The sequence below is a fragment of the Myxocyprinus asiaticus genome, chromosome 33 (genome assembly GCF_019703515.2).
Source record: "Myxocyprinus asiaticus isolate MX2 ecotype Aquarium Trade chromosome 33, UBuf_Myxa_2, whole genome shotgun sequence".
Lineage (NCBI taxonomy): Eukaryota > Metazoa > Chordata > Actinopteri > Cypriniformes > Catostomidae > Myxocyprinus > Myxocyprinus asiaticus.
This window is the reverse complement of record NC_059376.1, coordinates 34,236,793-34,260,085: the sequence shown is the minus strand read 5'-3', so window position 1 is coordinate 34,260,085 and position 23,293 is coordinate 34,236,793. Positions and strand designations below refer to the sequence as shown.

The 23,293-nt window shown below is 37.2% G+C and overlaps 1 protein-coding gene across 2 annotated transcripts in view; it reads left to right on the top strand.

Annotated features, from left to right (window-relative positions):
• LOC127424472 (formin-binding protein 1-like) overlaps positions 1–23,293 on the top strand; it is an 87,005-nt gene that overhangs the window by 42,073 nt on the left and 21,639 nt on the right. For both annotated transcript variants that reach the window (XM_051669738.1, XM_051669737.1), the window contains exon 2: positions 18,038–18,153. In XM_051669738.1, the coding sequence (XP_051525698.1) occupies positions 18,038–18,153 (116 nt within the window). The remainder of the gene's footprint in view (positions 1–18,037; positions 18,154–23,293) is intronic.

Below are 23,293 nucleotides of genomic sequence, written 5' to 3'. Positions count from 1 at the left end.
CAGGTCAGCCTTGTCATTTGATTAGTGACTATAATTAGTTTTCTGAGTAAATTAGATTTGTGGATGAGCAGGAGACATCCTGAATCTCTTTAAAAATAAATAATCCTACACTCACTGTCTCCATAAAGCAACCTTTTCTGCATTGAAACAAGTAGTTCATGCTGAAATGAAAATTCTGTGATTATTTTCTCACCCTCATGTCATTCTACACCCATCTTTCTGTCTTTGGTTACAATGAATAGGGGATTACAATGAATAGGGACTGAAGCTTTAAAGCTTCGAGAAGGACACCAAAGCACTAGTGGTTGGCGATATGACCAAAACCTTATATCACGATACGAGTAATTTTATATCACGATAACGATATCACAATATAATAAATTTTGTGGAAAATCAAAAATTGTTTAATATATTAAACAACCATATTGTAATGCCTATTTTTGGATAATCCAGTCAGTGAATTAAATAGTTCATCTTAAATAATTTTCTCTCTATTTGGAACTTGACAACAGTCAATGTAAAAATAAAAAATAAACCGTTACATTTTTTTAAATCATTCTTACAATAATGCTACATTTTACATTATGCCACATTTCAGTCTGATATGTTGTTGACCCATATTAATCTTATTCTAAACTTTCCTCAAGACACTCAAGATTTCCCAAAACCAGTGCAGCAAAGAAAATAATGCACAAGTAAATAAATAAATAATTGACAGAATAAACACTTCTTGCAAAAAAATATCCAAAATTATATAAACACTTCTAGTAGAAAATAAATATTAAATAAATATAAGCACTTCTTGCAGGAACATATTAAGACAGAATTAATGATGTGTATATTTTGTGGCTTGCATAATATTCTTTTGCGTGCTTCATTTTGAGAAGGTAGAACAAACTGGTTGTATTACGAGTGATTATCGTCGTGCGACACAGTTTGAATTGTTCTGCTCTGTGTTGGCTTTTGTGAACCTACCACAGATGTCACACCTTTTTGTTTTAATAACAAGCTCCTCTTCATTTTCTTGACTTGTTTGGAAGTCGTCCCATTGGGTTTTTCCTGGTCAAAAATGATTGAGTAGAGTGAGTGCTCTGCGATCTCCTGTAAATATCGGGAAGCCTGCTGGACTCACGTGCACTTCCGTGCTTCAGAAATAGCGCACGTGACATTCGAATGAAACACAGATGTGTGTGTCAGATGAGAAGCATATTAAAGCACTTAGAAGTGCCAAACGCGAGATGGATGTCATTGAATTTGCTTGTGCGCCCTCCAAAAAAATGTTATGCCACAAAAACCCTGTCCATGTTTCATAAATTCTCTCTTACATGTAAGATTCTCTAGTCTTACGTGAGGCCCTGCCAACTGATAGATAAGCCCATGCTGCACACATGGATATTTCAATCGATAAGTGACGTGCCAAATTCTATGGATTGACACTTTATATGGTCGCCACAATATATATTGTCATATCGCCCTGCCCAACAAAACACCATAAAATGATCATAAAACTGGTTCATAAGACTCATGCACTATATACCAAGACTTCTGAAGCCATGCAGTAGCCTCAGGCCCATTTAATGTAATTGCATAGAAAGGAACAAGCACCAGAGTCTTCAGAATTCCTGATTTTGTGTTCCACAGAAGAATGTAATTTAGTTTTGGAACGACATGAGTAAATTATGACAGAATTTTCATTTTTCGGTAGAGTATTTAAAAAATGCTTTAGCAATAAGATCTAGAGTGGTCTTCACTGATCTAAGTTTTCTTTACAATTCTTCGACATATCTGGTCTATAAAATGATCCCTTTCAGTATTTTAAATATAGTTGCTCAGTTTGTTCTATATCTGTGGGTTAGAGGTTATGTCGAGAGTTTCTTTTTTATGAGTAACATTGCCACTTGGCTGCCCCCTGACTCAACGGACTGCTAATTTGTCCACTGTTACAGTCTGTCTTTTGTTCTTTGAGTAAGTTTTCCGGGGACATGAACTGTCCAAGCACCCTTAGTACCACAAAACAACAATTGTTCCCACTTCTAATGGTCCTCGTGTTAATGACCTCAGTCATGTGTAGCTTTGCAAACATGCTCTGTGACCTATAATGATTCAGGCACCAAGCCATTTCCTCCCTAGACATGTTACCCTTTTATTCATAAAGCATTCAATGAAGTCTCAGACAAAGAATTTGTTTTTATTTTTTGTTTTTTCCTTGGTCTCATATTATAGTCCCATCGATCAGGTCTTGACCCATACCGTGCATTACTGTGTGTATATATAGAAACATTGAGTTGTCCGACATGTCATGTAGTTCATTGTGATAACTATGGACATGTTCCACTAACGTTTGGCACCTAGAAAGTGACCAAAAACATTATTTTCTTTAGTTTAAAATTAGGTCTATCGCTTTATCATTCTACATCTAATAAAGCTCCTTTGAAATGTTTTTGTGAAACTCTCTCAGACGCTGCTGTTTGACTGCCATTCAACACTTGAGCATCCATCAATGTACCTCCCTTGCCCTTCTCTAAACAGGTTTGTCTGAGTCACGCTTATCTGTGGTTTTACTTTTACTTTAAATTAAGAGTTTAAGTGAGCATTTATAGCTAGATGTGACTTGCATATGACTGCCGTGTGCGTCTTGTGAGCCTTCGCTGTGAAGCGATACAGTGATCTCTTTTTCTCCCTCTCTCACAATCACTCATTTTCATGGCCTAATGCCACCGACAGGAAGTTGGACTGGAGGATCATAAAGTAAGAGTTTATATAACGGCCTCTCCCGGGGCTTTTTCCGTATGGTTTCCCATTCCGGCTCCTCCACAGTCAGGATGATCACTTACAGTTTCAGCCTTATGATTCATTGCCCAGTTCTCCCAAATGTTCGATGGACAAAGAGTCGTCACTAAGCTCACAAGTCATTGTTTCACAATGTCTATGGATGGATCTGGATGGATGACTATTTGTCCACCAACTGACTAGAACATTAGGGTTGGGTATCGATACAGATTTCCTAATTCGATTTGCATGCTTTGGATTCAATTCCGATTTAGATTTAATGGCGATTCATTTGGGTATGTTTAAGTTATGATGTCCATTTTGCTTGCATATGAAAGCAATTTGGTTATTCTCAATACCAAATTTGATACCACAGTAAAATACTTATTTGAGTAGCCTAAACATTGTTAAAGTAATTAATCAAGACAAGTACACAGTTATGTAATGAACTAAGTTATAATTATGAGCAAAAGAAGAAATAAAAACTATAGAACAACCATACAAATTAAGAAAACCATGCTTTTAAGTTTTTAACAGTATAAAGTAAGCATTCAGAATTTGAAAAAAAGTAATGAACAATATACTACTTAAAATACTGGTCTTTGCTATATGATTAAAACACCTTCATATTTTAAGCTACTAAAGTTATCTAGCCAAGAGCAGTGGGTGGTTTTCTCGTTATTGTTAAATGATGGCTAGCCCTTTACGACCGACTAGTTCTTCAGACAACCCCCAGATTACTTAATAATGAACATGAAGTTTTACACATCCTTAACTGTATCCCACCAGACTACTGGTCACTATTGGCTTCTGTGCATAGTGGGAAAGGAAATGATTTTCTCAAGAGACTTGTGGATATGGATTTGGCCTGTAGCGATCTGTTCGGTTGTTTCACAGAGGCAGGCCATAGGGATGGAGATCCTGGTTTGTACTAGTTAAAGCTAAAATGATCTTCCAGTCTTCCTTTGTCTTTCTTTCTCTTCCCCTCCCCTAGCATCAAATCTTCCTCATGTAATCGTCTCATTGGGCCAACAGACTCAAATTTCTGCAGCCTTAGTGCTACTGTCATTTTCAGGCCAGTCAGCTTTTGCCCTGGCACAACACATACGGATCAGCTAACCATTGCTATAAATGTTTCACTGCTGCTGGCAACTTATTACAAAGGCAATGTTTTCACCTTTTACTTTGATTCCCACTTTTTGGCGACATCAAAAGAAGTGCCATGTGGAGGCAGAATTAGGCTTGTCCCTTGTGCTGCCAGAAAGGCAGGATGAAAGACAGAGAGGAAAGGATGGTGCCCTTGGGCACTTCATTAAGCACAGCAGGTTGTACTGAGGATGTGGTGAGGTTTCAGAGCCCCTCTCCCTCCCCCATCCTACATTCCAGCCTGATCTCATTAATATATGTATATAACGCTATTTGTACGTTAATATTTGTAACATTAAATGTACATGTTTTTACGTTTGAATAGACACTAAAACGTACAATATGGACGTTTGAAAGCATCTAAAACGTTAACATTTTTACATATTTACAGCTTTAGAAACGTAAAATATTGACAAATCCATTACAACTATATTTGAATACGTGAATCGATTATAAATATATTTGTACATTTTTACTGTTTTAAAGATATTAAACCTACCCCAACCTCTAAACATAACCACATTTCCTCAATATAAAAACATGTAACAAGTAGATTAATGGACAGTAGCAATCATTTTTGTTGAAATATATTCATTTATATTATACAGCCGCTAATCCCACACCTACTCCTAAACCTAACCATAACCTTTTATTAAGCATATAATACATGTAACAGGGAGATAAATTTGATCACAATAATTTATTCAGAAAAATGGCAAAATTCAGTACAAAATTAGTCCAAAGGGCGATGCACTGCATCCGATGTGCTCCCTGATGACAATAGCATTGCGTAAGGTAGAGAGTAGAATTAAACTTATTAATAGTAAATCTTCTCCTGATGCACTGAAACCGTTGAAATGTCATATTATAATGTCAGCTGCATTAAATGTGATGGCATTTAACTAATCTCATTGATTATAAATGAATTGTATTTAACTGATTAATTCAATGAATTATTCAATAATCAGTTCAAACAGTACATGTAAACATTTATACTTTTCTATAGGTGTTAATACGTAAAATGACATTTACATGCTGTCAATATTGTACGTTTCGGTGTCTATGCAAACGTAAGAGAATGCACGTTTGCAAGAACCACACTTTACGTAAGAGTACATATGAGTTCTCATGAGATCATATTGTACATTCAGAAGGGAATTTCATATGCGCTTTGAGATGAACTATTTGAATGCTAATGTATGGATTAGCCAAAACAATGAAGGGCTTTTTAAGTAGGCACGAATTTTAAGGATCCCAGGGCCACCCTAAAGTCAGATTGAAAGTACTGAAATTTGGTGTCAATTTTGATGTTATATTTCTAATTATTCATGTTCCGACTTGATAAAGTCCCACAGGAAGTGCTTTGATTCTCATTTATATTACATAATTAATGAAATTAAGATGTAGTGCTGCAGAAATTTTTTGGAGTCTCTCAGCTAGATTTTGGATATGCTAGGAGTTGTTTCACTGACAACATTTCTGTAGTCGACATCAAAGCCAGTGAAATGTTACGATTCTCGATAGAAACTAGTGGTGCACCGATCAGGAAATTTGATAGCGATATTTTAACACTGTGACTGGCCGATAACAATCACCGATATTTATTTTTAAAGTTACCCCTCCTACACTTTTACAAGCTAAGGCTGATTTATACTTCTGCGTCAAACCAATGGCGTAAGCAACTCTAAAAGCTTTTTTTTTCCAGGTCCTTACTTAATTTATTAATTTGATGTGTAAGTGAAAGGATGTTTTGTTTTCTACTCCCGAACTTTCTGATCGGCATGATGATTCGACTGTATGTTTGAAAGTATGTGTACGGTAAATAATCCTAAGTTATGGAAACAGATCACTTCTAATTTGCCAGCAAATTAAAAAGCATCTGGTAAGAGTTGGTTATATTGCCTGTATGCATTATAAAGTCTTTAAAACGGCACCCATTTTGTGTTATTCGTGCGAGTAGTTATTACTTTGATTTATTTTTCATCACGGAACGTCAAAAGTATGCCAAAATATTAATGTATTAGTATTTAAGCGACTCGTAAGCATACAGTAATTTCCTCATTTATTTTCTGCCTGCAATGCAGGCAACATGTATAATAAATATGTACCTACATTTCAACATGTTCACATACTTTGAACTCGTTTGTGATGTTACAATAATTTGATAAATAATTTTGGTTCCAGAAATGACATCGCTTGAATTGATTTTTGTTTATGTATGTATATTTAGCATTTTTGCTGAGTACTCACAGAATGACGCAGATATATCAACGTAGAACTCTAAATGCAAACCAACGCGTTGGCCACTATGCGGAGCCTGCGCTGTAGGTTCGACGCAGAAGTATAAATCAGCCTTTAAGCTGCAGATATGTGTTTATGCCCCACACTGTAAAATTACATTAAATTTACATTAATTGTGAAATGCCAACATTTATTTGAATTGAAAACAGTTATGAATAGTAATGTTGTCACTATCAAATATCATTGTGACATACTGGCAACCAGTCAACACCATGACACCATTGCACAAAGCAGAGATTTAAAAAATAAGAGCGGTAAATCCACTGCAAGCTCCATTGGTGGCCCATTGACCAGTGCACCTCTAATAGAAACCACTGCAATTAACTAATACGCTGTACACATGCCCTTATTTAAAAAGGTTTGTTTATATATATATATATAATATTAATATTTGGGCTGCCAATTTAATGTGTTTATTTAGTGCGATTAATCATATTATATATTCATTATAGTGGTCTACTGATGTGGGTGTTTTCCATGGTTCATTATTACATTTTTACATTTGCTCCCCCCCAGTCCTGAATGTGTGATTACATCCTTGGTAATAAGCCATGATGTTATTCTCTTCTCAGTAATGTTGTTTGCTTAATATTAAAGGCCTACATATTATATTAAAGACCCTTAATATCATTATATAATATTTAATACCATTGATATTAATATTAAAGACCTAATGGTGGCATTGGTCCTAATACACTGACACTGCAAGGCCTAATGAACAGTTCTAATATTTTAACACAGATCTTTTTTTCTTTCTTTTGAAAGCATCACCTGTCGGTCACAAGTGTGGGCGCCGAATAAAGTCAGTTATCGGTACTACCGACACTGCAGAAAGACTAATTGTTACTGTTTATTTTAGTATTGACTTCGTAGCAATGTACCAGCACTTTTGACATCCATAGTTGGGAGGTCTGATACTAAACAAGAGGCTTGTGCTCTGAGTAAAATACTCTTTGAATAATATAAACAGGGTGACATTTCCACCTATCCCTGTCCCCCAAATGTTTGTGGGTGTTGTTTGTGTGTGTGTGTGCTGTGAATGCGTATGTGGCTGAGATTTAATCGACCATCTGCAGGCATAGGCAAATCCAACAGTTAGCCTATATCAAAATGCCATCGAGGAACAGTTTGCATCCATAAATTCCTCTATATCCTCAGTCCCGGCCATACAAAAGGCACCCCACAATCAGAGTAGCACATGTACAGCTCACTGATTGTGCTTTTGATTTCACCATGCTGGAAATTCATGTTATTGTTCACACACTGACCTCACTTCCTATCATTATTTGAGTGCAGGATGTTTCTCTTTTTGGTGATGCTTCTCCTGAGACGTCCATTGTCCTTTAGGAGCCCCAGATTTTTTTTTATTTTGTGTGTGTGTGTGTGTGTGTGTGTGATCTGTGAGTTCAGAAACATTTCGTCCCAAAACCTTTGTGCAGCCGCTTTGAAACAACGCCTGTTGTGAAAAGCACTATACAAATAAATTTGATTTCTGGGTTTAAGAAGTCGTTTGATTCTGTGTGTGCTAGTTATGAGATTAACACTTCTGTGTTGAAAAAATGAACATTCTTTCATCATTTACTTATCCTTTTATTATACCTGGCACTGCAATATAATTAAAAAAGGTTGTTTAACCCCCATCTGGTATCCAGAAATTTAATCTTCATAGTCTTAAGCCTGTCTGGTATCAACAATAATCTCACTGCAAGTTCTTAAGTTTTCCAAAATTTTAAATGTATATATCTGCTAAAATTTTGTCTTGTCAACATTTAGGAGTACATTAGCATATAGATGACCTCAAAGTTAACGAACACAGGGGAAAAGCCACAAAACTCCATGGGGTCTATAAGGAGTGGGTGAATATGACCCAAACAATAATATTTACATTCAAAGGCTGAGGAAATTGTGTATTTGTATAGTTCAGGATAGAGTTTGTGCAATGGGTTCTGAAAGCACAAATGTATTAGAATTTTCCCATAGTGAAAGTGGTAGAGACTGGCATAACTGAATAGTGTGCTGGAAAGTTTTTAAATTGTTAATGCACATTTACGCATTTTTACTTTAACAGTAATGTTAAAGGAGTGTTGCTGGAATCAACTTGCGTTAGAGACTTCATCTTGCTGCAGTTCAAGGAAATCCAATCTGCTCTGCAAGCACAGCAACAATTTCTAAGGAAGCCTTTTACTGATAGTTCCCCCATTACTTTCTCTCTGAAAATTATTTTTTGAGAGATCTTAAACAGATGAAAGTGAATTTGGGCATATTTAGCACTAGGGGTTCTGGGACACTCCCTCCCAAGTGAACTCAACTATAAGATGTCTATCCAGTTTCTGTAAACTGAGATTGGCCCGCCTCTTTTTTCTCCTAGCAACTGTAATTGCCAGTCAGCATGTGGAGGTGGAGCCTGTATGAGCTCATTGCATTAATTATTCAAGAGCATTTGGACGAAGAAGGTGAGGCAAGGACAAAAACTGAGCATGTTTGCCTCCCGCTGGCGCCAATAGTAAAATGGTGCCCACCAGAGGATCGGGTGCAATATGCCAACCCTTGGCTGCTGCTTTTGTTTCATTACACTGTGTAAAATATGAGCAGGCTGAGTTTTGAGTGTTAAAAAAGATGTGAAAGAATCTGGAGCTGTCAAATATTTTGCTTCCATAGTCATAAGCGTGTGTGATTGTAATACTGCAGCCAACTGATCAGACCCTCACGACAAGCTAACAGACCACCACCTCCATATTGTCTATTGTGCATACAGGCCAGTCATAGAACACATGCCATTAAGATCCGTGGATCAAGCTGTTTGGATTTCATTGGTGTGAGATTTGGTGTGTTTGTGTGTGTTGAGAGAGAACCTGCTGGTTGGCCAATCTGCCAGTGTATGGTTCAAAACACTGTATTGGTTTCTTTACCAATTAGTTTCTGAATTGGTTTTCTTTTATTTGCTTGTGCTGGGCTGGCTAAGGCAAGCATCACTACTACTGTTAGAGAAAGACCAGTGATCAGTTTTACCAATGTTTTAACCAATATTTACACTTTTCAGCTTAATCGGTTATAATTTTTAAAATATTGAATCAATAAAGGCCACCATCTGGTGGGTTGGTAAATGATATATTTTATATTTTTTATTGTATCCTAAGAACAAAATGTGCATTGAAATCGGTTATAAGACTTTGGGTGTCCAGTCTTCTGACTGCCAAACCAAAAGGGGTAAAATTAAGCTACCTGTCTTTTGTGGCATTTTAGCATGGAAGCATTAGTCGCTTTCACACATACAGCCTTTTCTAGAAAATTACCTGCAATTTTCAGTTTAGAGGTCATATGTGAAGATGACCTGTTCGAAAATACTGGTAAATTTTGCACTGGCTATTTCCCTGAATGAACAGTTGTAACTTTATCTTAAAAGTTCTGTTTTTTTTTTTTTTTTTTTTTTTGCTATGTGTGAACAGAGTAGAAAGATTAGCGGTTTGAGCACATACAAGTTCAGAACATGCTGAAATAAGACGGAGAGAACTCTGGAGTCCATAAAATGTCTTAAAATTGACAGATAGTGAAATTATTTTATTTAGTTGGATGAAATAAAATATATGATATTTTAGAGCTGACAATAGAGGAAATCTGGTAGTGTGTGATGCCCCACGAATTAAATCTGAAGTCATATGTAGAGTAGCCAATGTAAATCAACCATACACACCCACATCATTGAACCACCAAGAAATGGAGATGGCAAACAAGCTCTCAAAGTGGAGAAAACATTTAACGCCACTCACATCCAACTTGCATCACAGTCTCCATCTTTCTATCCAAGATCGCACCAAAATGCACTCGGCCCGTTTCTTTTGAGACAGAGAAGCGAAGCAGCAACATCAACGGCAGCACTCCCTTACATCCCTGTTGTTTGCATCTGTCTTGCATCTCCTAGAACAGGGGCGTGTGTTTCTACGTGAGTTTGTGATCAGATCAACTCGACAGCCAGAGTGATCCACTGTCGTTTAGTGTGTAATGCCCAATTTTTGTCTGTAGCCATTTGTTTTGTCAGTAAGTGTGTGATACCAAGTAATTTTAGAAATAAAATATCCTGGTTAGATTTTAGAAGTTGTGTAGTGTAGTCCAGCTTAAAAGTGCTTCTCTGAGTGGAAGAAGAAATTTGTCGACTGATAAAATAACTACATCTCAGAGTTTAACGCTATTTTGGTGCTGATGTGTAAATGGTCGCAAATGGAAAAAAAGACAGAACTGGTGCATCTGTGAATATGTACCAGATGTGGTATATGTACCAGTAAAGGCAATTAAACCATATTACTGCAATTTACCACATTGCACATGTGAAAGGGGCTAACGCGTCTAAGCCAAACCTTCCCTTTGTGTTTAACTCAAGGTTGGGTATTATTCTAGGTCACTTCTGTTGTTATGTGGTACTTTAAGACACACCCACTCCAGGAAACGTGTCCCGTGCGCTGATCACTGACTTCATTCTGTTTATCAAGGTTCACGAGTTTATGATTATGACTTATGTCATTAGAAGTCCCCTCTTTACATTGACTTGAAACCAGTTTTATGGTTAATCTCCATAGTTAACGTTAAGTATTAAGATTATTATTATGTTTGTAGTTTATTTTTTTTAAGGTGTGTGTTAGGGATGGAACAGGATGGTCGACTAGTTGTCCAACAACCAGTTTTTTGTTTAGTGAGTTTGACCTGTCGGTTTATCTAGATGTTCTTTCCCTTAGCATTTATTTCAGCTTTAATATTTAAGACAGTTTGTTAACAAAGTTGAGATAAAGGTACTATAGTTTTAAATGTTAAATTACCCTTTCTAATGCCTCTGCTTGGCTTCTGAATATCCCCAAGAAATGTGTCTGATCGGTATCCTTTTTGACAAACCTAATTATATTGGGCTTTCTGAAGACCAACAAGTCAACTTGTTCAGTCAGCCCACAGATTTTTAATATGTAGTTTTGCTCATCTGTAGTGTGTATGTGAATGAGTAATCTTATCTGAGTACCTTAAGTGTTGTGTATGCGTTTGTAAGTTAAATGACAGTTAAAGGCTGGCAGATGGTGGGGGGGATGCTGTTTTTCCACTCGAATGAAGCGTCAGCATGCTGTTAAGGTGATTTTCTCGATTTCAGCAGCGACCAGCATTGAACCTGCAGGACTGTAAGTAATACACCCTCCCGGGCCCTCAAGAATCACCCACGCATTTCTGCACTCTGTGATTATGCTGCACTCATCAGGTCTTGGGAGATAAATTGGATATAAACCTCCCACCTCATGTGATTTGACTGTCAGTTGCTGCCATTGAATAGCTCTCTGTGCTGAAGGGGAGCAGAATTGTGCCTGATGTCCGCCTTGAGTATTACGGCTCAGTAATGATTAACTACTGATCCTGTGTGCAAACAGAGCATGAGCGAAGCGATTCCAGCTTTATCTTAATTGCACTTTATCAGTCTCTCTCTCTCTCTCTCTCTCTCTCTCTCTCTCTCTCTCTCCTCTCTCCATCTCTATATCTATCTCTATCACACTACTGGAAAATGTTTGCTAGCATTGCTACCTTAAGTTAGTTACTCAAAAAAACTGTCTGGTTCCACCAAACATTTTATTTATTTTTCTGCTGGCCCAATTTGACCTGTCACACTTAGAAATAGCTCAGAGATCAATGTTTGTAGAAACCTCTGGGTGGGTGTGTGTGTGTGTTGTTACCTTCCTGAATTGTGTATCTTTGACTTTGGGTTCAATCAAGGCTTGCTCGTCAGTTGTGAATGCTGTTCCTGATATTGTTTGTGAGAAGTTGTGATTGGTGAGCCTGACTGAATAAGACTGTATCTGGTTTGTGTTCCTTGAGGCGCTATAAAAATGGGGTTTGTTCATAGTTTTTCAGTAGAGGAAACCTATTGGCTGGCTCATATCTCAGTCTTTCTCATGAAGTCGGTGCCAGAACTCCTCAACAAAGCTCTCCTCTGGCGGGGTAATGTAGTGGTTAAAGATCCAGTCTAGCAGCCAAAAGGTTGTAGGTTAGAACTCCACAAGGTACTTTTAACCTCAGGTTGCTCCAAGGACTGTCCCTGAATTAAATATGTTAAAAAAGTAATTATACTCAAAAGAAAAGCCCTGTTCACATCATCGCTGGATGTCGCCAGTCTCTTTACTCCGTGGCGCTACTGGGTGTTCCTACTTCTCAGTATAGCAGCCAGTGGTAGCTCTAACATTTTTGGTCAGCTGCACAACTTGCCATAGCTTTAGAAAATATGATCACATATGAGATATATTGTCAGTAAAATTAAGATGGCATTCTTATTTGACAAGGAATCATTTAGTTTTGCTACTAAGGAACATTCTGCAGGGGGAGAGAGTTTTTACATAAACTGCAGCAGTGCCTAATGCATCATATCATAAACAAGACAAACTCACAATGCTGACAATTTCAGGTACGTCATCCACTTTGATAAGAAACTTGCTGCTAAAAATGCCACTTCTGGAGGGGAAAGTGTTTTTATTAGAGCTGTCAAAATTAACGTGTTAACACATGGGATTCATTTGAAAAAGTTTTAACGCGTTAATTTTTCTTAATCGCAATAAACACATTTACCATTAATAAAGCATAATCCAGCAAAAACACTGGTGGGACTAGGGCAGAACCTTTGCGATGTTTCCGCCCAGAGTCATTACACTGACGCACACACCACAACACAAAATAATGGTGAGTAAAATCATCTTAACACTATTTACATGTACAAAACAAGCCCAGATGGGACTTGTGACAGAAAGCAAGAACTTTGCAGCCTCTGTAAGGCACAATTTAAATACCACAGAAGCAGGTCAAATCTTAATTTTCACGAAAATGCAGAATGAGACGTTGTCTACTGCACTTTTCATGTGGAGTTCAAAGTGGCGCTTGACACTGGTGTTGACGCCCTGACATGAATCATGAACGCGGCTTCATGATTGCTGTATAAGTGGATAGCCACAGTCTGCCGGGCCAGCTGATTAATATTTTGGAGGATGAGTGTTCAAGAGATTTAATGTCCATTGCAATGAATTTGTGTAACTTTTAATGTTACTTGAATTGGTGCTATTTTAGTGTATTTCTATCTTTATATTGTGGAAGGCTTTAAGACACTTTAATAAAACATTCTTTTTCTTATATATTGTTTTGCTTTCTTTCCTAAAAAGGAAATAAATGCATTTTGACAACAAAATAAGTATTTATAGAGTCATATTTCAGCACTTTTAAGATCTGTGATTTGATTGTGATTAAATATGAAAAATTATGCAATTAATCACGATTAAAATTTTAATCGACAGACAGCATAAGTTTTTATATAAACTGCAGCAGTGCTTATTGCATCATATCATTAACACGATAAACGATCTTTCAAAGTATGAATCAAACTCACTCAGAATACCTAAAACTTCTGACACTGTTTTCCACGCATCATTTTGTAAATTATATCCATGTATGTGGTTATACAGATAAATAGGGTTAGGTACCAAGAACCGGTTCCTGTTCAGAACTTGTTCCATTCTTTAAAAAATACCAGAATCTTATGATCTTCATGACTTTCGGTTCCATTAATGGTTCCCCTGCATGCAATTTTCCACTGATGCAGATGGAACACTGCACTCAAATACTCTGAAAGTGTTTCCAGGGGCGCATTTCAGCAGCAGTGATGCCCTCTTCTGAGTCTAGAGCGTAAAACTCACAGTGCTACCAGTGTATTTTGATTTGCAAACAAATTACTCTTATAAGCCGGCTCTTTTGAATATAAAGCGCAAAAAATTTGCCGCTCCCGGTATAATCCAATTCCCTAAAGAATGGTTTAATAAACATAAGGTGCTTCCGGTATAGTCCAGTATAGAAGTAATCAAGCACAAGTTATGAATTTCCAACTCAAAATGAAATGAAAACTGTTGAAGTCTCACAAGCCTGAAGTATAACATTAGACTACATAACACAGTCTAAACTGTCTCTGGAACTGTTACTGTTATTTAATGTTTCTTCAGACTTGTGAACCTTTAATCAAGCAGTGCAGTTACTGACTGGTTCTTCACAGATTTTTTTTGTAATAAGTGGAATTTATTAAAATCATAAATTAAATATACCATCATATTTCTTGCATTGATTTTTACTTAAAATATAGTTAGGATCAAATATTGGCTGCAAAGTCTGCAAAGACACATTTTACAAGAATTTACTTAATTTAAAGAACTTAATTGATTTCTGATCTGTTCTGTAAAAGTCTGAAATTATCTCACCATTTGGCAACAGAATGCAGAGGGCAGTAAATACAATAGCAGTTAGGGTTGCACGATATACCGGTGCTACAGTAGTATCGCGATTCTAAAGCTTCAAAATACTGCCGGTGCCACAGTATTTTTTAAACTGTAGAACTTTATGTTGTATGTGCACTAGTCAATATTATTTTTGCTAAAACCTTCATTTGAATCAGACCTATGTCTGCAATAACATTAGAAATGTGGCGTCCCTTTTAAGAGTGCAAAATTTGCCCCTTATATGGTATTGTTTATTTTTCAATGTGTGGTTTTCCCATGCTTCAAACACACACATCTGAATCCCAGCGTGTTCATTTGGCAGTCATGTCTCCTAATGGATAATATGGATTTAAATAAAACTTTAGAGAGCGAGAGGCTTTTTAAAAAGCACAATTCACATCACGAGTTTTTGAATTATTTTGGGTTTTGCCTGATGAGAATGGGAAAACCCATCTGCCGTGAATGTCAACAGAGATTTCAAGGGGGGGGAACACCAGCAACCTTATTAAACACCTTTGGACACATCCCACTGCTTCTGCAGCATACACACAGGTTAGTGCCCCTTCATTTAACCTAAATGCTTTTTCTTAACATTTATAGATTTATAATTTCTCGGAAAAATCGTATGTTGCACTCAAATATTTTCCAGTTACAAATGCATGGTGGCGGTAACTTTGCACTTATGATCAGCTGCGTTTCCCAAAAGCATCATAAGCATTAAGTAGATCGTAGAACCCATCGGCACCAATAGTCTCTTTGACTATCAACTTTAGGTTGCGATGCTTTTGGGAAGCACAGCCCAAATCGGTTTGATCACGTCCCTGAGGCGTGCAGTCTAACCGGTGTGTGTGTATGTAATCTGCATTCGCGCTGCTGTTTACCAGGAGAGAGGAGCTGCAGTGGTTGTAATAATGAAACCGTTGCTTAAAACAGTCTTTTAAATGTTACAATATCTGTATTTTTATGTTTCCAACATTCAAATAATCACAGAAATAATGGAATAAGAGTTTAAAGCCATTGCCGTTTGAACTGGCTGTTTTGATGCGCTGACGTTTTTTTTTTTTTTTTTTTTTTTTTTTAATACATCAAACTAAGAATGTATTAGGTATCAAGTTAGTCCATTTGAGCCTTCTCTCAGTTCATCCATCAGTTATTTTCACCACTTCCGGAGCAACAAGTGGAATGTCTAGTTTCTAAGAATCACTATGACAAACTCATGTGGTATCGTGTTACTACTTGGTATTGTGATACTTTAGCTGGTATAGTATCTTAAAATTTTATTATGATATTGTGACAACCCTAATAAGAATTGCATTTCTCATTTCCAAATAATTCTATAAAAAAAAAAAAAGTACTAAAAAAAATTACTGCCATTTGTTACTGGAACTGTTATGGAACCGGAATCATTAAGAGGAATCGGAATCAGAACTGGAATTCCTTATGATTCTCATCCCTACTGACAAATTATATAGAACTGTGAAATCGATGACAACAACTCCATATTTCCTGCATTCAACTCCAGTATCTCACAAGAGACGGAATTATGTGAGTTTCACCTTATTCACTCATTGGTAGTCATTGTGTGATATCGCTCTGCATTTGCATAAAGTTAAGCTTTTCTGAACTTTGTCGCATCTCTTGACTCGCCCACGCCCTGTCACCAGCGGTCGCTGTTGCTTGTCGCCGAAAGTCACCAGCTCTCATTGAAAATGAATGATCTCCTGTCGCTTTGTGGCTGTGAGTTGCTGACAGTGTGAACAGAGCATAATTGTTTAAAGTAATGTCCACATTGAAAGCGAAAATGTCACATGAAGTGCCAGAATCACTATCAAAGTGCACATTCCTATTTCTGATTGGCTCTTTTGACAGCTTGAGTACTCGACAGATTAATCAGCCAAGTACTTAGTGGGACTGTGTTCTGTCTGGGCTGTTTTTTAATTGTTGGTCGATGTACACGCGTCAGGATGATGATATTTGCCATTACATCTGTCTTGCTTTTTTTGTAATTCGTGTTTTAATGGGAGTGTATCAAGTTAAAAATAGTTTAACTATTTAGAATGCATCTCAAGACCTTTTGTGTTCCATTCCATCAAGTCTGGGTCTTGAAGCAAAACCGTTTGAGAACCACTGCTTTATTGTGTCATGCCTGCTTAAAACAGTGTATGTTTGATGCTTTAGATTGAAGTGTTAGCAGTGAATACTCTCCTCTGTTGAATAGGGGAAGGACTTTCTTGTGCTCCCTGTGTTCAGGATGACTCTGCCTTAGGGTAGCACACAGCTTGTCTATCTATCTCTTTCAGTCTCTTTCTCTCAGAGATCATCAGTCTGACTCTCACATGCTGGCCCTAAGACAGACTAAGACAGTACAGCTTTTGGCAGCATTCACTTCATATAGACAGGTCTCTCCAGTCTGAGACCTTCCTCTCTCTGCACACTCCCTCTTTTCTCTTTCTCTGTTTTCTCTATTTGATCTTTTTGTTCTCTATCTGTTTTCTCTATCTGTTCTCTCGTATCTGTTTTCTCTGTCTGTCTTCCTCTGTGCCTCAGTCTGGCTGGATGGAGGGCTTTACCATAAATTAGCCTAGAATGTAAAGCTGTAGACATTGCTTGTCGTTTTAAACAGATGGATTGTGTTTGGATCCAGTCTGTGTTGTTGGGTTGGTGGTGAGAAATGTGATGTAACATTCTTAAGCTGGAACTTTCATCTCACCTGGTTCTCTAAGCTGGCACTGTATAGCCATGGAGGCGGAATCATTCTTTTGCTGTCTGGAATAATCGATAAAAGCACAGCATTTTCCAAAACTTCGATGATGATTATATTAGGGGTAGAAATCAGCAGAGACCTGGCAATAAAATGTTATATCAATATCAAGGAAAACAATACAACAGGATTGTATATTTAAAATTTTTTTTTTTTTTTAAATGCTTAGTGACAGGGTTTTGACATGGCTCACCGGACTCATGGGGGCCCGGGAAGGTACTGCAGGGAGTCCTTGTAAAATATATGCATCTGTAAGATAAGATATTAAGACATCTTAACTGTTTAAATGAACATTAATGTAATAATTCTATTTAATGGTTTTATTGAAAGTTATTAGAAGGTATTACAGAGAAAATCTAGCTTCTATATTAGGAATCCCTCAGTTGGCTGAGAGTCTGTGTGGGGGTCCCTGGGTCTGCAAAGGTTCAAAATGTTCAAGAGTTTTACCATAGTGCAACATCTTTAATGTGAAGGTCACAGTATTTTGACCTTCCATATTTACACCACAATATTAGTGTGTTTTATGTGTGGTATCCTGCTCTGCTTTTATTCAGTAGTCTTAAAGAGGAAGGATTTTCCTCTTCACTGTCAGTTCAGAATCTGTTCAAAACATTCAAACAATCCTTGTTTGTTATATGGATGTTTATTCAGCAATGATTTAAATTCTGCACTCACCCAGCAACTATTAAATATTCTTCAAACGAGTCATTTCATATTCATGTTTCCTGTCTGGCACCAGCAGTCCAGTGACTGATCAAACCCTCTCTGTTCCTCTCTCTTTCTTGATCAGGACCAGTTTGAAAATCTCGACAAACACACACAGTGGGGTATCGACTTCCTGGAGCGCTATGCAAAGTTTGTCAAGGAGCGTCTGGAGATCGAGCAGGCCTATGCAAAACAGCTACGGTGAGTGTCTAGTTACCATTGGTTAACATTACCATACTGTATATCTGTCAATATTTCAATGTAAAATAATAACCATCATTTACTAACCCCCCCCCCCCCCCCATGAAATCAGTAAGTAAAATAATTAAATTGGAAATGAAGTGATAGTGATACAGTGACTCAGATTCAGTCTGTGTAGTTGTGTGTACATTGGGACATTCTATTGACAATATCTGTGATTTTAAAATATATTTGTTTAAAGGGATAGGTCACCCAGAAAACAAATTGTCATCATTCACCCACTTGTGGGGTTCCAAACTTGCCTCCTTTCTTCCATAGCACACAAAAGGAGATGTAAGACAGAATATTAGGGACTGACAGCCTCAGTCACTGTTCACTTTCACTGAAAAAAGCCTCCTCCGTCCCATTAACAGCTCTTTCTAAAACCTTGCCCTCCAAAGACATGTCTACAAACCCAAATGAAATACTTCTGATGGACTAGTTTTTTGATTGGCTTAAAAGTGAGTACCCGCCAGAGCATGTGAGCGGCGTGGAGCGAGTTGTCGCTCCGCTCAAATATTCGCTTATGTGCAGTCGCTTTACTCCAACACTTGAGGTCAAAAGTCTTCGCTCTGCACCTCGCTCACGAGCACTCATGAGCGAGAGGAATGTTGGAGCGGTGCAGCATGAAATTAGAAAGAGATGAGACGACATTTATTTGTCAACATTCTTTTTAATTTTTTTGCAGCATGTAAAAACAAAAAAAAACAAAAAAAACTTGTCATAAAGGCATACAACCTAATTTTTCATGGCGCAAATGACAGCTGCACAAACGATACTTTGTTCTAGGCTACTTTAAAAATATAGCCTTGTTCTCTCTGCCCTATTCTGTTGTGACTATTTTATTAGTTTGTCAAGAAAATGTCAAGAGTACATGTCTGCAAATTCTTGGTAAAGGGTGACTACTTTGAAGATGCTAAAATATAACACAGTTTTGATTATTTTGGATTTTGTTTAGTCACAACATAATTCCCATAGTTCCATTTATGTTATTCCACAGTTTTCATGACTTTACGATTATTCTAAAATGTGAAGAAAAAATTATAATAAAGAATGAGTACGTTTCAAAACTTTTGACCGGTAGAGTGTGTGTGTGTGCGTGTGTCTATATATATATATATATATATATATATATATATATATATATATATATATATATATATATATAATTTTATCAATTTTTTTAAATAGTTTTATCAATATATTTTTTTAAATATATAGTTTATTATGTGTCCAGGAGTGTTAGTTTTTCATGTTTATGAGATGTTACAGACATTACAGCTGATTTTCTGTTAAGCTGCTTTGGAACAATGTTTATTGGGAAAAGCACAAATAAAAAACTAGACAAAAATGATTTGACTTGTTTGTTACAATGTTTGTTTCTACTTTGGCAACAAAATCTCAATCTTCTGTCTTTACACTGTCAAATAAACAAGTGATAGCCAGTGCTGGAGCATTTTACCAATCAGAAATTAGCATAATTAATTCTGATACAAGTAATGGCCAACACCATCCAATCACTGCCAACCATATTAAAATAAAATTTAGCATTATAAATTCTAAATCTATGTACTGATTACCATTGTCCCTTGTCTGCCAACATGTTGAGTGGTGCAAGCATCATCTGCAGCCTGAAACTGAACTTTTGGTGAATGTACTTGGCTGAATAGGAAAGCTATAGGATGCTCCCTTGCTCCGTAGTTAGTGAATGACTTAACACAGTGTTTCCCAACCACTGTGCCGCGGCACACCAGTGTGCTGTGAAAGACTGTCAGGTGTGCCATGGAAAATTATCAGATTCCACAAAATAAATCAGGGCTCCGGACTGAGACTACATTTTCAACCATTTTTCCGAACAGTTCGATTAAACTTTGCAAGAGGTTGCATTGGTGCGACTACAAAGTTGGCTGACTTTCTGATTGTGCTCTGTCATTTTTTGTTCCGTATGAGAAATATCAAACGGCAAGTGTTCCAAACGTGAAAGGAAACAGCTTTACCCTGATCAGTTAGCGCTGCTCAATGGACAGATCAGCGCAGAGACGTGCATTTACACGTGGACCGGTCTCGAGCGCTCAGCCGTGCAGATCATCATACACAGAGCTGCGAGAAGCACGGGCTGTGTCGTGAATTCGGCATTGATTATTTGTTTAAAACCTCTATGAAAGCCCATAATGTGTCGATGATTAAACCAGTTTAAAATTGTATTAAACGGCCCCAACATTCTAAACAGCATTGAAAAGGAATAAAGGAGAAATATTCACAGTGAACAGACAGAAATTGTAAGGTTTCAATCCACACATCACAGATATTAAAAAAATATATTTACCATTAACTTATATCAATATAATAGTGAGAATACAATTTAATTTCAGATTGTGTTTTTCTTACGGAAAATGCCATAATTTGTTTTATGGTTGCTGCTAATCATGGTTTTACTTATACTTTTGGTTACTATGATCTTATTTCAAATGCCACAGTTAAAAATATGGATACAATGGAACTTTCCTTCTGTGTAAAACCTTTTCTAATGCCCTCTGATTGTAGAAAAAGGCTTTGTTTGTCTTCAGATGACTGTATTTTAATCATCAAGATCCTGATAAAAAGAAAGAAACTGTGAAAGAAAACACATTTTCTTTCAGTTGGACCGGTGCGACTAACTCAAGTGCTGGTGCGACCATTTGTCGAATTTACACTGGTGCTACCACTCTTAAATGTTAGTCTGGAGCCATGTAAATAAATAGATAAATAAAAAATATTTGCGTTGGCATTGCAAGAACAAATCTAAAATAAGATGCAAATTTGTTGTTTTATTCATTACCCAATTTGCACTCTTGCCACCTGTGATCTCATTACCTTACCTACGTGACTTGCTTTTTTTGCATAGCCGAATTTCAAACATTACGAGTAAACGCAACTAAAATGGACAGAAAACATGGAAGTTCTTGAAAAGGAAAACTATCAACGATGGTTATGTGGGACAATGGGATAGAGGTGTGCCATGGGATTTGTTTAACTGTAAAAAGTGTGCCGTGGCAGAAAAAAGGTTGGGAAACACTGACTTAACCTCCAGTGTGCTCTCTATCTGCACTGGTCTCAGAACAGTTTGATATGCACCTTATTTTCATCCTAACTCCACATAAGGCCTCTGAAAGCAACTTTTTTCAGCTTTTGGATGAACCCATTGATTCTCAATGTGATAATGTTCAGTAAATATAGGATTCCTAAGGGAAGAAAAAAGGCCTACAGTCCTTGAAAATAGTTATTGTTTTTAACAGTGTGCCGTTTCACTATAAATCGTTCAAAAAATGGCATAATGGATGAAACCTAAGGCTCTAGTCTTTTGACTCAAACTAGTTTCAGTGTAAAACTTAATGAAGTTTCTTACCAGATATAGTTTTGTTGGCATTTCTCCCAAAGACAGACTCCGCTGTGATCGGCGGCATGTTGTTGTGTCACATGACTCTGTACGTCAAAAGTGTAACCCTTTACTGACAGCCCAGAGTGTTCTGAACTGAAGTCAGTTTAAATGAAATTAAATTATGCATAGCCTGTAGCGAAAACAAAACCCAATGTCTGCTTAGGAGGACGCTATAAGGTGTAAGATTTGATGTGTGATCAAACTGAGAATGAGACACTTGCTGTGAATTTGCCACAGGATATGCGAAGAGCTGCAGCTGGGACCATCCCTCTCCTCTGTCTGGGATGCTTAGGTCCCTGTAGGCATTTCGCTGTTGCCTGGATACAGTTATAGAGTCCCTCTTTTTTTGCCTCTCAAACTGAGACATGGGCCGTTACACATGGCAACACCCAGACTGCTTTCTCTCAAGTGTTGCCATATAGAGAGGTTAATGGAGCCGAAGCACATTATCCTTGTTTGATTTTTACACCACTTTTTGTTTTTTATTTAATCATGTGTTTTGGTTTTGTACATTTTTTTTAGATTCACTAGGGCTGCCACTAACAACTTTTTTTGGTCTATTAAGCTGTTGATTTTTAGTGGTACATGCTAAGGCAAGCACTATTACTATCACTCATACTTGCATTAGGGGTTTGATCAAATTTCTAACTCTAAATATTAAACACTGGAGTGTAACTTGTCCCACACAGTTTGTGCTATGGATATGAATGATTTAGGAGAGATATGCTTTAACTTCAGGTGATCAAACTTATGATTATCATACTGGCAGAAAAATCCAATAGAGTTAGAATAAAGCAGCGACCCTAGATGGAAGTGTGCTCTTTTTACTTGGGCCAGTAAGCAACAACCCAAACAGCTTAGCAACTGCATAGTAACATCCTGGCAACCACCCACAGCACCCTTTTATGGTTGTGCAGAGTTTTGCACTGGCGAGCACCACACATTTTCTTCAGAAACTGTAACACATTTTTATTGAATAAACTAACAAAAAATAGCCAAATATTATTTCCAGCATATATAGCAAAAGCATGTTATTCCACATCCTGTCCAATGCTCTTCTTCAAATAAATTGCAATTTTAAGGCAATGAAACAAACGAAGAACATCACACAGCATGTAGCACATTTACAAAGGCTATAAATGTATTAAATATATACTTTTTCCTCCCAAATTAGTTTGCTGATTATTTGTATTATTTCTTTTCATTTCATTTTATCATCATTTAGTTGCCGCAGCCCTAATACTCAGTATAATCATAAGCATTGACATAGGAATAAAGCTGCCTTGAGTTATCGGTGTACTAATCATAAACAGATTGTGAAATTGGAAGTGTTTCATATGGTTTGATCTGTTTCATGAAGTGAATTTGAGGAACCTTCCATATAGGAAGTGACAAGCATCATTGATGCAGTTTTGTGGGGGTCTTAGTTTGGGAGGAGGGCTAGCTAACTCCTTGAGAACACTTGACAGACCCGCAACCCTGCCCCCCATCCCTCAAGCAGTCTCAAGAGCTCCCAAATAACATTTGCCTCTGTGTTCCTTCCCCCGAGTTTGTTATTGTGCATGGGACGAGGGGAGAGGGAAGACCGATTAGCATATCAGCACTTTTTTGCCTGTTTAACGTGGCCTACTTTAATTCTCTGATGCACAAACAAAACACTGTTTTCCCTTCACAGCCGTATGA